This window comes from Rattus norvegicus, chromosome 5, assembly GCF_036323735.1.
Source record: "Rattus norvegicus strain BN/NHsdMcwi chromosome 5, GRCr8, whole genome shotgun sequence".
Classification (NCBI taxonomy): Eukaryota; Metazoa; Chordata; class Mammalia; order Rodentia; family Muridae; genus Rattus; species Rattus norvegicus.
Window position 1 is genome coordinate 65,142,023 of NC_086023.1, and position 12,558 is coordinate 65,154,580.

The 12,558-nt window shown below is 47.1% G+C and overlaps 1 protein-coding gene across 4 annotated transcripts in view; it reads left to right on the forward strand.

The window, feature by feature from the left end:
- The window catches only part of Tmod1 (tropomodulin 1), a 77,502-nt gene that overhangs the window by 29,961 nt on the left and 34,983 nt on the right, over positions 1 to 12,558 (forward strand). For 2 of the 4 annotated variants that reach the window (NM_013044.2, XM_039109314.2), the window contains one exon: positions 9,359 to 9,515. The exons of the other annotated variants lie outside the window; for them this stretch is intronic. In NM_013044.2, the coding sequence (NP_037176.2) occupies positions 9,359 to 9,515 (157 nt within the window). The remainder of the gene's footprint in view (positions 1 to 9,358; positions 9,516 to 12,558) is intronic. 4 annotated transcript variants of the gene reach the window in all.

The following is a 12,558-nucleotide window of genomic DNA, read 5'->3' on the forward strand; positions in this document are numbered from 1 at the left end:
TATATATAAATATGATTATGTCAAAAGGACTTTGGGTGCCCGGAAGGTGACTCCTCAGATAAAGTGCTTCCAGTGCAAGCATAAGGACCTGAGAGTGGATGCCCAGCACCCACAGGTCTGACCATGGGTGCTTGTGATACCGGCACTATGGATTGGAAGCAGATAAGGAGGGATCCAGGGGCTTGCTGGAAGCTAGTCCGAACGACCAGATGAGCTCTAAGTTCAATGAGTGAGAAGCTCTGTCTCAAAAAAAGCAAGGTCCTAGAATCAGCCTCCGGCTTCTTACACACACACACAGGCACACACGTATGTACATACACATGCCCGCACAGCGCAATGCATTTCATACAGCGGATACATGCACACACAAGAAAAAGGACAACAGAGAGACAAAGAACCCTAAAAAAGAGTTTCAACGCAGTTTGTTGCACCTGAGTATTTGATTTGTTAAATCACTAAAATCTGAAACTCAGAGCCACACCATAACACAGCCTAGAGTTTGGCAGAAATGGAATCTGGCTTCTGGTGCTCAGACTTGGCTCTTCTACTGGGCCCACCTGGCTAGTCCTAGGGTGCAAGGGAGGTTTGGACTGACTAGCATGTGACCTCAGTGAGGTTATCCTCTCCCAGCTCTCAGTGTTCCCCAGCACCCATTCTGGAGGCCATACTGCTTGCCCAGTCCTCTAACATGGGAGGTTATGGAACTTAGTCATAGAGCAGTAGTACCTAGCCCAATAGATGCATGCTGGGCGCACACGCATGCGCACGCACACACACAAACACACACATGCACACACACATGCACACACACACACTCAAGCACACACATACAACCACAAATATGCACACACACAAACACACACACATGCACACACACACACTCAAGCACACACATACAACCACAAATATGCACACACACAAACACACACACATGCACACACACACACACTCAAGCACACACATACAACCACAAATATGCACACGCACACACACATATGCACACACACACAAACACACACACATGCACACACAAACACACACACATGCACACACACATGCACACACACACTCAAGCACACACATACAACCACAAATATGCACACACACACATATGCACACACACACAAACACACACACGCGCGCGCGCCCCTTTTAAGACTTAACTGATTTCTTTGGCAAAAGTGATTCAATAGTTTATTTTTGTTACCGTGGAGAATCAGGTTAAGGGCCGTTCTGTGCAGGGCTAACCATTCATTGCCAGAGGTCTGCAGAGCACAGTCCTTATAAACAGTGTCATTTGTATGCAAGCTTGGGCCTCCTGCCCTGTGGCTTTTGAGTCTGAAATCGTTAGAGCAGAACTTTTGAGACCTCCTTAGAGTTTTCAGGAGTCTGCGGTCCTTCGTCTTTGTGCGTTGTGCGCCTGGACAGCTATGTGCATCTCACTCACATCTTAAGCCCACAGTGGTCTAGCCTGGGAGGCTTCTAAGGGAGCCTTCCTGTGTGTAGCAGTGATGGCTGATCCTGGTTTGCCGGGCAGCTGTGAGAGCCACTCGCATCCCAGGAAAGAATCTGTGCATCTCTGCTGTCCTTTGGATGCCTGGACTCCAGCCTGCAGGTGTGGAGATCAGACGAAGACACTGCACACTCCAGTCCAGTATCTGACAGGAAGTTGATGTTTAAAGAGTCTGAAACAAGCTAGGTGTACCTGGAATCCCAGGAACTTGGGGGGGGGGGTGCAGCAGGAAGATTGAGGCTAGTCTGGGCTAAATAGTAAGTTTAAGACTTTGTATTAGGGGCTAGAGAGATGGCTCAGGGGTTAAGAGCACCGACTGCTCTTCTGGAGGTCCTGAGTCCAATTCCCAGCTATCAAAATGGTGGCTCACAACCATCTGTAATGAGATCTGATGCCCTCTTCTGGTCTGAAGAGAGTGACAGTGTACTCCTATGTATAAAATAGATAAATGTATCTTTTTTTAAAAAGTTACCACAATTTAAAGACTTTCTGTTAGGAATATATATATGTATATATATATATATATATATAATTTTTTTTACAAAAGTACTATAGGAGATGTCAGTTTTCTATGATTTTTTCCCATGAACATTAAACTTTTTGCTTCAATAATTTAAAAACATTCTTTGTTTTTTAGTTTGTGGTTTTTGTTTGTTTGTTTGAGACAAGGTCCTACTACCTAGTCCTAGCTCTAGAACAGGCTGGTCTCAAACTCACTGAGATCTGCCTGCCTCTGCCTCCCCAACATTTAAAGGAATCTGTATCACCACTCACAGCTTAAAAACATTCCTGATTAAAAACGGATGTGTATACCTCCTTCACTAGCCCTGTGCCAGGCGTGAGCAGAAATCTACCCAAAAGGACGTACTGACTTCCTCTATCCGTTGTTTTAGTCTGATGGCAAACCTAGATCAACCGTGGCGGCAACATGGTGGCCGAGGCCGAGGTCTTTTTTTTTTTTTTTTTTTTTCTTTTTTTTTCAGAGCTGGGGACCGAACCCAGGGCCTTGTGCTTGCTAGGCAAGTGCTCTACCACTGAGCTAAATCCCCAACCCCCGAGGTTGGAGCAAATGTGTTTTATTTGCTCCAAAAGGTTAGATTTACACGTCGATGTTTTAAAACCAAAAGAGTTCCCATTAAGATAAGCAGGTTTAATCAGCCAAGCAAAGCGCGTGTGCGTGCGTGCGTGCGTGCGTGCGTGCGTGCGTGCGATCAGTTTGCTGAAGCTGGGCACTGGATGGTTCAAAAGGCACAGTCAGCACTATCCCCGAGGGTCCCTCCCACAGCCGCCATTATTAGCTGTCATCAGAGAGTGCCTAGACATCCATTCTTAAACCCACAGAGACTTTCCCGTCTAATACAAAAGGCTGGCCACCATAGTGAAGCCAAAGCGCTTCTGCAGTGGGCTTGCTTTAGGCACTTGCAGGAGAATGGGTTTCCTTGGAGACAAATGGCTCCCCTTGCGTGCAGGTATCATAGAGTCCACCACTACATGTCATATACAGCTGGATAACAGATTGGGCCTTACTGTTCAGGGGCATGACCTCTTCAGGGCCTCGAGCAAGATGTCTTGAGGGAAGGTGAGTGGCTGACATTTCTCTTCATTGTCTGCTCCACCCCGTCACCTCCCAATGTCCTTGCTCCCCTTGGATGGGTCATGACTCTGTCTCCTTGTACAATACCTGGGTACACTAGTAATGGTCACTCAGTAGCTGTTTGTTGAGTCCATTTCTTAAAAGGTAGTGAAAGATACATTCTACATATCCCTGGCCGTGACATTCTTCTTGCCATCAAGATGGTCATGGGGTCTCTTCCCCACACAGCTAGTCTGTGTCTGAGAAGAGTCAGGCTTGAATCCTAAGCATGGAAGGAGCCAAAACAGTATTTTCTCTCTCTCTCTCTCATCCCTTTGTGGTCCATTTCTATCCCACGCCACATCTCACTGTGGGATACGACAGCATTTTCCATCCAGCTGGCTCCGTTCTTAGTCAGCCCCAGCACCACTGCTGGCGACCAGCCCCAAGACCAGCTTCACTTCTCAGCATCCCGGGACGGCTCGAGTTAGCTGTTTTGGCTGTTTTGATAATATTTTCCTATTGGGGGTAGGGAGGTGAGAACAGCTTTCTTTCAGACGTAATTCACACCACCATCCAATTTACCCTTTTAAAGTAGTCAGTTCAGTGTTTAAATCTATTCACAGTTGTCCGACCTTCACGACAGTCAATTCGAAAAACATTTTCATCACCTCAGAAAGAAGCCTCTTTGCAACTTCCTGCTGCTGCTCAGCCTACCCTTCTGAGCTGTCTAAGCCCAGGCTGGTGTCATGGAGCACCGCAGACTGAGGGACTTGTGCACCGGAACCATATTTTCTAAGTCCTGGAGGCTTGGATGGCCCAGTCTGGGGTCTGGCAGGGTGGATTTCGTGTGTAGGATCTCTTTCTGGCTGGGGATCAGCTGCCTCTCGCTATGTCCTCTTGTGACAGGTGGCCGAGGAGGGGCACACAGCAATCCGTGATATCTCTTCTTGGAAGGACTCTAATCCCGCTCTACCTCATGACCTCGTTTAACCTCTGTCACTTCCACACAGATCCTATCTCCAAATACAGCCATGTTGGGAGCTGGGGCTTCAGTGTGTGGCTTGTGGGGGTTGGGGACACAGTTCGGCCTGTTAGTGCCAGCTGTGGAACTATCATTTAAGCATCTTTTTGTCTTATAGACTGGACTATTTTCGGACTTCACATTGTGGGGACTCACAGAGTTGGCCTGGGCTTGCTGCCTGGAGAGGTATACATTAATGATTTTTCAGCTTAGAGTATGTGACTCCTGGGTCACAGTGTGCCTTTCAGTTCCCGAGAAACTGAGGCACTTGCACGGGTAGTGAAGCATCCAGGCTGCGTGAGGTCCCTAGAACACAGCGAAGCCTATAGAGGCTGGACAGAACGACTAGTCTTAGTCATCTATCTTACATAATCTGCATAGCTTGCAAACGCCATTGTGTCCTGACAGCTACCATTGTATTGATCTGGCGACCACCGTGCTATTCTGTTTCTGATAAGAGAAAAAGAAGTCTGATTTCTTGCAGTGAACTTGTCTCAGCCTCAGTCTTGCTGAGGCCCCTCTAGGCAGACCTGGTTGTAGTTTCCACCCACCATATTAGGAGACCCTGGCTCTGTAGGTAAGCACTGGCGCTCACCTCCCCCGAAGTACAGTACGTCACAGTGGCTTTTGTGCCTGGCTTCTTTCACTTAGCGTGTTTTCCGGTTCACCCGCGGTGTGGTACTCTATTCCTTTTCATGGCTCAACAGTGTTCAGTAGACATTTTGTTTATCCATCCATCAGTTAATGGAATCTAACATGCTTCGGTCCGTTCTTTGGACCATTACTAATCACATCTTTATGTGTATCCGTGTCAGCCCATGGTTTGAATTCTTTTCCAACTCTAAGTATGCTTTCTGGGTCAGATGGCAATCCTATCTATATAGCTTTTTTCAGAAACTGCCAAGCTGCTGTCCAAGGAGCCCACAGCATCTCACATTCTCGACCAGCAGCCAAGCTCCGGTTTCACCACATTCTCGCCGACACTTGCTATCGTCTGTGCTTTTGACTGTGCCTGTCCAGTGTGAGCTGCATTTCCCTGGTGGCTGGTGGTGCTGAGTATCTCCTCACGAGCTTCCTGGACACTTTTCAAGTGGGTTTTTGGTTTGATTTGGGATGGGGAAGTCACTAGCCTCGAGTGCTTCAAGCTCTCGTTCTTCCAGTTTCAGCTGGGATTGAAGGCATGTGGGGGGACACCCAGCTTATCAGAAATGTCATATAATTAAATTTTTTTTATCTGTTTTGTGTGTAGGGAGTACATGTGTGCACACGTTCATGCGTGTGCATGTGTCCGCCAGAGGTCAATGTCTGGCATCTTCCTCCTTGTGTTTCGGCAATGTATTTTGTGGATGATCCGTACGTGCATCCAAAGTGTGTTCATCACATTGATCTACCACTCCCTTCCTCTAACTCCTCCTAGTGCCCCTCACTCCATCTCTTTCTTTTTATTTTTGTTATTAATAACACCCCCTCCCAGTATAATGAATGCTGCTCATAAGTCCATCAGCCTTGTCTTTTTGCAGCAGGGTCTCCACTGGACCTGGCACTCTCCACTTAGGCTAGGTGACTGGCCAGCAAGCTCCAGGGACCATTCTGTCCCTGCCTCCCAACCGCAGGGGATTGCAGGTGCTTAAGGACTCGAGTGTTTCCTAGGGATCAAGTTAGCAAGTGTTTTACTGACCTAGCCATCTCTCCAGCCCCTCGCCATGAATTGTGTATGTTCTTTGAAAGCAATTGGGGGGGGGGGGCTGGGGATTTAGCTCAGTGGTAGAGCGCTTACCTAGGAAGCGCAAGGCCCTGGGTTCAGTCCCCAGCTCCAAAAAAAAGAACCAAAAAAAAAAAAAAAAAAAAAAAAAAAGCAATTCAGCTTCTTGGGCCATTCTTAGGTTGTTCGTTTTTATTTATTTATTTATTGTTGGCCCTTTATTATTGAGTCCCAAGAGAAGTCCATGCATTCTGGATATCGTACTCTGGTCAGATATGTGATTTACAAGCATTTCTCCCGGTCTGTCTCTTGGCCAGTGTCCTTTGAAGCACAAATGTTTTTAATTTTGATGAGGTTCATCCAGTGCGTCTATTTTTTTTTCTTCTGTTGCTCATTGTTTTGTGAGATATCTAAGAAACCATGGACTAACTCAGAGTCAGAAGATTAATGGCCACATTATGTCTACAGTGCCTTCTAAGGATTTTATAGCTCTCGGCTTTTACATTTAGGCCTTTGATCTACTTTGAGTTAATATTTATGTACACCGTGAGGTCATATGCTGTTTTTGAAAACAAGATAAAGTGATAAATAGCCAAGAGCTTTAGAAGATGTGAGGTTCTTTGATTTTGACTGAAGGTTCTGTGACGTTTTGTCAATGTGACCTTTAATGGAAAGGAAATAAGCTTGAGCCCTAGTAATGCAGGGCATGGTCACAGTGCACTTTGGAAAGTCGACGAGCTAAGAATCATTAGGAAATACTTTTGAAACTTCGCTTCTTTCATTAAACATCTAAGTCAGGGAAGACATGTTTTAATGTGTCATATAGCTAACATTCTTATGCACATTAAAAACATCTTTCCTTTCATGTTATATGTCCTTGGTTTAATGTAGTGGTCCTCAGCCAGGACCAGTGTTTGGGGATGGAGTCAGTGTCACTGTACAGCTGGGCTGTAATGGAGTAGAAACCATAACAACTACTACCAGAGCATTAGATCAGTTCCCATGACTCTGTGATCCAGCTTTACACACTAGGATCCCAAGGTGGAGAGACTGCCCTGGCTAAGCCGGGCTCCTCTGGGGGCAAGATCTGAATTTTGAAATTCCTCTCCAACCTCACGGATTTCTCTCATCCCAATACCGAGCCCCAACCCCTTCCTGCTATTAACATCCTCTGTGGTACCCTAGTGGGGTGACACACATCTGTAATTACAACACTGAGGGCTCTGAAGGATGACAAACTGAACACAGGTCCTGGCTCTAGAATGAGACCCTGCTTTAAATAGTAATGAAAATAATAGTAATTAATAATAGTAATGATGATGATGATGATGATGAGGATGATGATGAGGATGAGGATGAGGATGATAAGGCAAAAACAATATAAGGCAAAGCAAAGAAACCATAAAGATTGATGAAACTCATTATGGAGAGAAAAATTACTTTGTGCCCCTTGAAGGGCCGACCATCAAGGTCTTAGCTTCATGAATTAACTCATTCCATACTCATGTGTCTGGGTTTCTTGGATTCTAAAACATATCCAGATAACTTATTTTCTGTTACCCATCTTGGATGACTGGTCTCCTGCTGAATTGTACCTTATCTGATGACAGAACAAGAATGGGAAGCTATGATGTGGGGACATTGAATAGATCAGTGCAGGGCAATATTTCACATTACCTATTTTTAACATCCTCCAACTTTGTGTGAGGCAGCCACCCTTATCATTCGTCACATTCTGTCACCATAGAGACCATAGCACATGGAGGTCAGGGGCACTTGGTTAATGCGCCATTCAGTTGTAACACCGTTAGTCTAGGACAGGCCTGACGTAGCCTCAACTGAGAAGGGCAGACCTGTCACAAAGTAGGTGTGTCACCCACTAATGGTTAGCGTGGGTCACCTGCTATGGACAGCCATAGACAGACATGGCAGGCAGTGAAGTGTACCCTTGCCACCATGCTGTCAGAAGCCCTGCCGTGGGATATTAGGAGGAGTGACTCCCACATCAAGCTTTAGGGAGCGTCATGTGACCTGGGAGGGCCACCTGTCCTGCTCATCACAGTGAGTGCTCTCTGTGAACTGCTGCTGTAGGAGAGCTGTGACTCTTGTGGCGTCACTTAGATCCCCTGTCCTTGACCCCAAACCAGCCCTAGCTTGGTTTCCTTCATACTGGTCTTCTCATAAAATACTCCAGTTCCCAACGTCTCTGCTGGCCTCTGCTCTACGTCCCTTCGCATGTATCCCAGCCCCCACTGGGGAGCAAGCTTGCAATTTGTAGATCCCTGTGAGCTAATGTGGGGCACGCCCTACTATTATTGAGACAACAGCAGGTGTTAGGCAGTAGGAAAGTCCTTTATAAACAGCCCGTAGCTTTCTTCCAAGTTTCAGCCCTGTGGGCATGCCTGTCCTGTGTGTCTCTCATCTCCTCCTCAAGGGGTCTTTGGGAAAGGACTTGGAGAGTGTTGTGAGTAACAAGGTATAAGCTCTTCAGGGGAACTCATATTTGAGTTAAGAGTAACACAAGTCTAGTCAATTTCAGAGTTCAGCAGAGACTGCACACCTGCCTCTGAGGCATCCCCTCCTAGTTCTCTCAATGTCAGGGCCACAGTGTGCATGAGGATTAGAAAGGAAGTTTGCCTCTCCCCTACATCTGAGGGAAAACCCTGGGGTTGTTCATGACCTAGCCCCAAATCCCGTTGGGCAATCTGCTGGGGGCCTCAGTTTTCCCTTGAAGCGGGGGTTGCATAGTCTCTAAGCATCCTCGAAACTCTCATTGTCTTTGATTCTTGAAATGCTAGGGGCTGACTTTAAGGCGAAACCAATTCAGATGGGTTCAGAAACCCCCCTAACTAGGAATCTGCTTTGCTAGTGAGCTGCCCATGTTTGAAGAGGAGAACACCACAATCCGGTTAATGCTATCATTCTTGAGAAATCCATCTCCAGAGGCAACATTCAAAATATTTAACAATTAGTTCTCACAAGCACAGACCCACCAGACACAAAAGGCCTATAGGCCACAGAGACTGTGGACTGAGTGTGTCTTGCCCACTTTGTACTGCTGCTGGGCCTTTCTCGGGCTTGTTGGTGGTTTCCCTTCTTTATAAGTCATCTTCCATCCAAAACCCTACCAAGCTCCCTTCAGCTTCTCTCATTGATTACTAACCACACTATAGCAAATATAATTTTGCACTCAAATACCAAATTCCAAGAATCTCTCTATGGTCAACCTATGTTGACTGCCCTGTTGGTTAACCCCATGTGTTTAGAAATGTTACAGGTAGGGGCACCAGAGGACTGAGCCCCACAGCTCCTCTTTATTCCTTAAGTGCCCTGTGACCTGGAACAAGTCCCATCCCTTCTCCAGCTTTCAGGTTCCTTGCATAGAAAAGGAAAGGACTTGGCTGGATTCTCCAGTTCTGAGGCCCTGCCAGTCTGTGTTGTGTTTCTGGAGGATTGCATATCTATAGCTGCTGACTGCTCTCTCTCTCTCTCTCTCTTTCTCCTCTCTCTCCTCTCTCTCTTTCTCACCCACTACCCTCATCTTAGAATGCACTGCTCCCTGCAGGCCTGAGGCAGAAGGATCAGACCACCAAGGCACCCACAGGCCCCTTTAAAAGAGAGGAGCTTTTGGACCACTTGGAAAAGCAAGCGAAGGAATTTAAGGACCGAGAAGACCTGGTTCCCTACACAGGGGAGAAACGAGGTACTAAACAGCATGGCTCTCATGAGCATGTCCTTCCTGGGGCATCACAGAGGGCCACTTGTGTGTCCCACTCTGTGTTGGACCAAATATACTTGGGCCTCTCTTGTGTCCTTCCCGTCTGAACAGGAAACAATCCTTGTTCCCAAATCATCATCTGTGATAGTCTGAGGAAAAAGACCCCCTCAGACAACCAACATGTCTCCTACATCCCCTTTAACTAGGTTGCATTGGCTATTTTTTATTGGAACGTAGATACTTTTGAGGGAGAGAGGAAGCTGTTACCAATAACATTAGAACACAAGGCCTAAACAAGGACCATTCTATGTAAATGAGGATGAAGGTATATAGTCCAAATCCCTCTGTCCTAATTCTGCTTTGTCTAAAGTCTCTCTTTTTCTGGCAATGGTAATGTCCTTCCTTCATCTCTTTTCTCAAGATCCTCTGCTCCTGGCAAAACAAGTCATCTAGAAGTTTCTGGGGGCACAGAAACTCTCCATGACAATCCACCCTTCAGGTCCTTCCTTGCCTTTTAGGTCATCTGCTTGCATGCTGTGCCCCCTACTCTCTGCCCTGTGGTCTGCAGATTCCATGGAGCAGAACGGTGATGGATAGGGTAGACCAGAAGTCTGAGTTCTGATCTTCAAAACGTATAGGCATTTTTACTACAAGAACGTTATACTCTCTGCGACACCCAACTCTACACCCCCAGGGCTGTGTCTGCCTCTCTAGCAGGAGATACAGTGGTTGGAAACAACCTAGGGCCCAGGTCCTGCTACTTGCTAGGTGTGAGAGCTCAGCGAACTCATTCAATTCCTAGTCTAGCAAATCAGGGTGAAGAAGATAACATCCCAGCCTCCCAGGCTCCCAGGGGGTGAGAGATGCGTATAAAGCTCTTACACCCACCCTGGTGCACAGCAAGTATCATGGAAGCATTAGCCGTGACTAATCCATTCTGCCCATACTGACCTCTTTCAGGAACATTGCCTCCACCTCCTTTGATAGGATGCTCTATCACCCTCCACTGCCTCCCCTCTTGGATATTTCCTATCTCAGAGACCTGCGTGTGTCTTTATCTGCATCTTCCCCTTTATCTTCTTTTCCTCTCAAGCTAGTCCTTGAGAGTAGGGACATGGGCTAGCTAGTGGCCCCAGCTAGCACACGGGCTAGCCTTCAGTAGTGCTGAGCAGAGAATGGTTTGAGTGTGAGGCGAAAGTAGAGAATGTGCACCCCTTCTGGGACACACTGCCTCAGCACAGCATCCACGAGTGCCCTGTGTCTTGTCACATTCCCCAGCACCTGACTAACGCCTTGCACATACAAGGTGCCTCGTGAATATATACCGAATCGAAGCACTTGTTTTAAATAACTGTGCGGCCGATTCAGTCCTTCCCACTGTCCCCACCCACAAGAACATGAGCATACTGTCAGCACAGCTCCTGTTGCCATGTGGTTGCCAAATAAATGGTAGAATGTGAAGGCGCAAAGGGGCAGGCACTGTGGAGGGATTCCAGCCATCACAGGCAGGCCCTGGGGTCCTATGGCTTCCAACCATTTCAGGCTCTCCTGAACACGGAAGGGAAGGTCCGAGAGTCTCAAGGAGGCAAGAGAACCACCAAACTTGGAAGAGCCCTGGGCGGAGACTATGGAGAGGGGGCCAGTAATGATGGGGAGGAGGTTTGCTGAATGGACCCAACAAAGAAAGAGAGCCCTAGCAGTGTTTTCACCCAAGGACTTACTTGTGCCATAGACAGGGCTCTCTGGCTCCCGTAGTCTCACTGACCATTTGAAAGCTAAGGAAACTGAGGCTGTGAGAGAGTCAGCAGCAGACCTGAGGGGGCAGCGGGAGAGCTAGAATGTTTCTATATGGCAACACACTTGAAAGGTCCATCAGCATCATTAAGCACGATGTAACAGTCTGGAGAGAAGACTCAGAGGTTAACCAGAGGACCCTGGTTCAATTTCCAGCACCCACATGGTGACTCACAACTGTAACTCCAGTTCCAGAGGACCCAGTGCCCCCTTCTGGCCTTCAGGGGCACCAGGCGTACACATGGTGCACAGACACCCATTCTGCCAAAACAAAGTCATTCAGCCAAAATAAAATATTTTTTTTCTGGAGCTGAGGACCGAACCCAGGGCCTTGCGCTTGCTAGGCAAGCGCTCTACCACTGAGCTAAATCCCCAACCCCTAAAATAATATTTTTAAAAAGAACGTAATTACTGTTAGTTGAAATTCTTATGGGTTAAATAAGTAGAGATCTCCACAGAGGACCTAGGGCCAGAGTCCCTCCAACTGGCATCTCATGCCACTCGGCCCAGGCTTTGCTGAGAATTTAATCCCCCATAACTAACTTAGGCTAACTTAGGCTGGTGTGATGTCTACTTGAATAACTTACCTATTTTTAAGTTGGGCCATTTGGCTTTTTGTTGATGAGTTGTAAAAATTATTTCTGTATCCTTAAATTTTATTCCATTTATTTACTTGTGTGATCATATGCATGCCTGCACCTCTGTGTGTGTGTGTGTGTGTGTGTGTGTGTGTGTGTGTGTGTGTGTGTGCGCGCGCGCGCACTCGAATGCCTAAGCCAGAGGACTGCAGTGGCTTCTTTCCTTCTACTGTGCGAGTTTCACAGAGTCAGGCTTGGGGACCAGGGCCCTTACCAGCCCAGTTACCTCACCAGCACATTTCTCTATTTTTTGACACCAGACATTTATCAGATATATGATCCATGGACCTTTTTCTCACTCCAAAACTCGGCTTTGCCCTTTCTCGATCATATCCTTTGAGACTTTCCATTTTGGACCAAGTCCAAGATGATCCCTTTCTTGCCTGTGGTTATGGAAAGATTCCATCCCTGAGTCTAGCTGTGCTCTTCTTTAAAATGTCTCAGTTTTAGTTCTGAGAGGTTGCTGGCCCATTTGGGTTTCATTTTTGCATATAGTGCGAGGCGGGCGCCTGCCAGACTCCGTTCTTCTGCATGTGACAGTCTAGTGGCCCAGCCCTCGCTGGAGAGACGTGCAGTGCTGTTGATAATTTGGCATC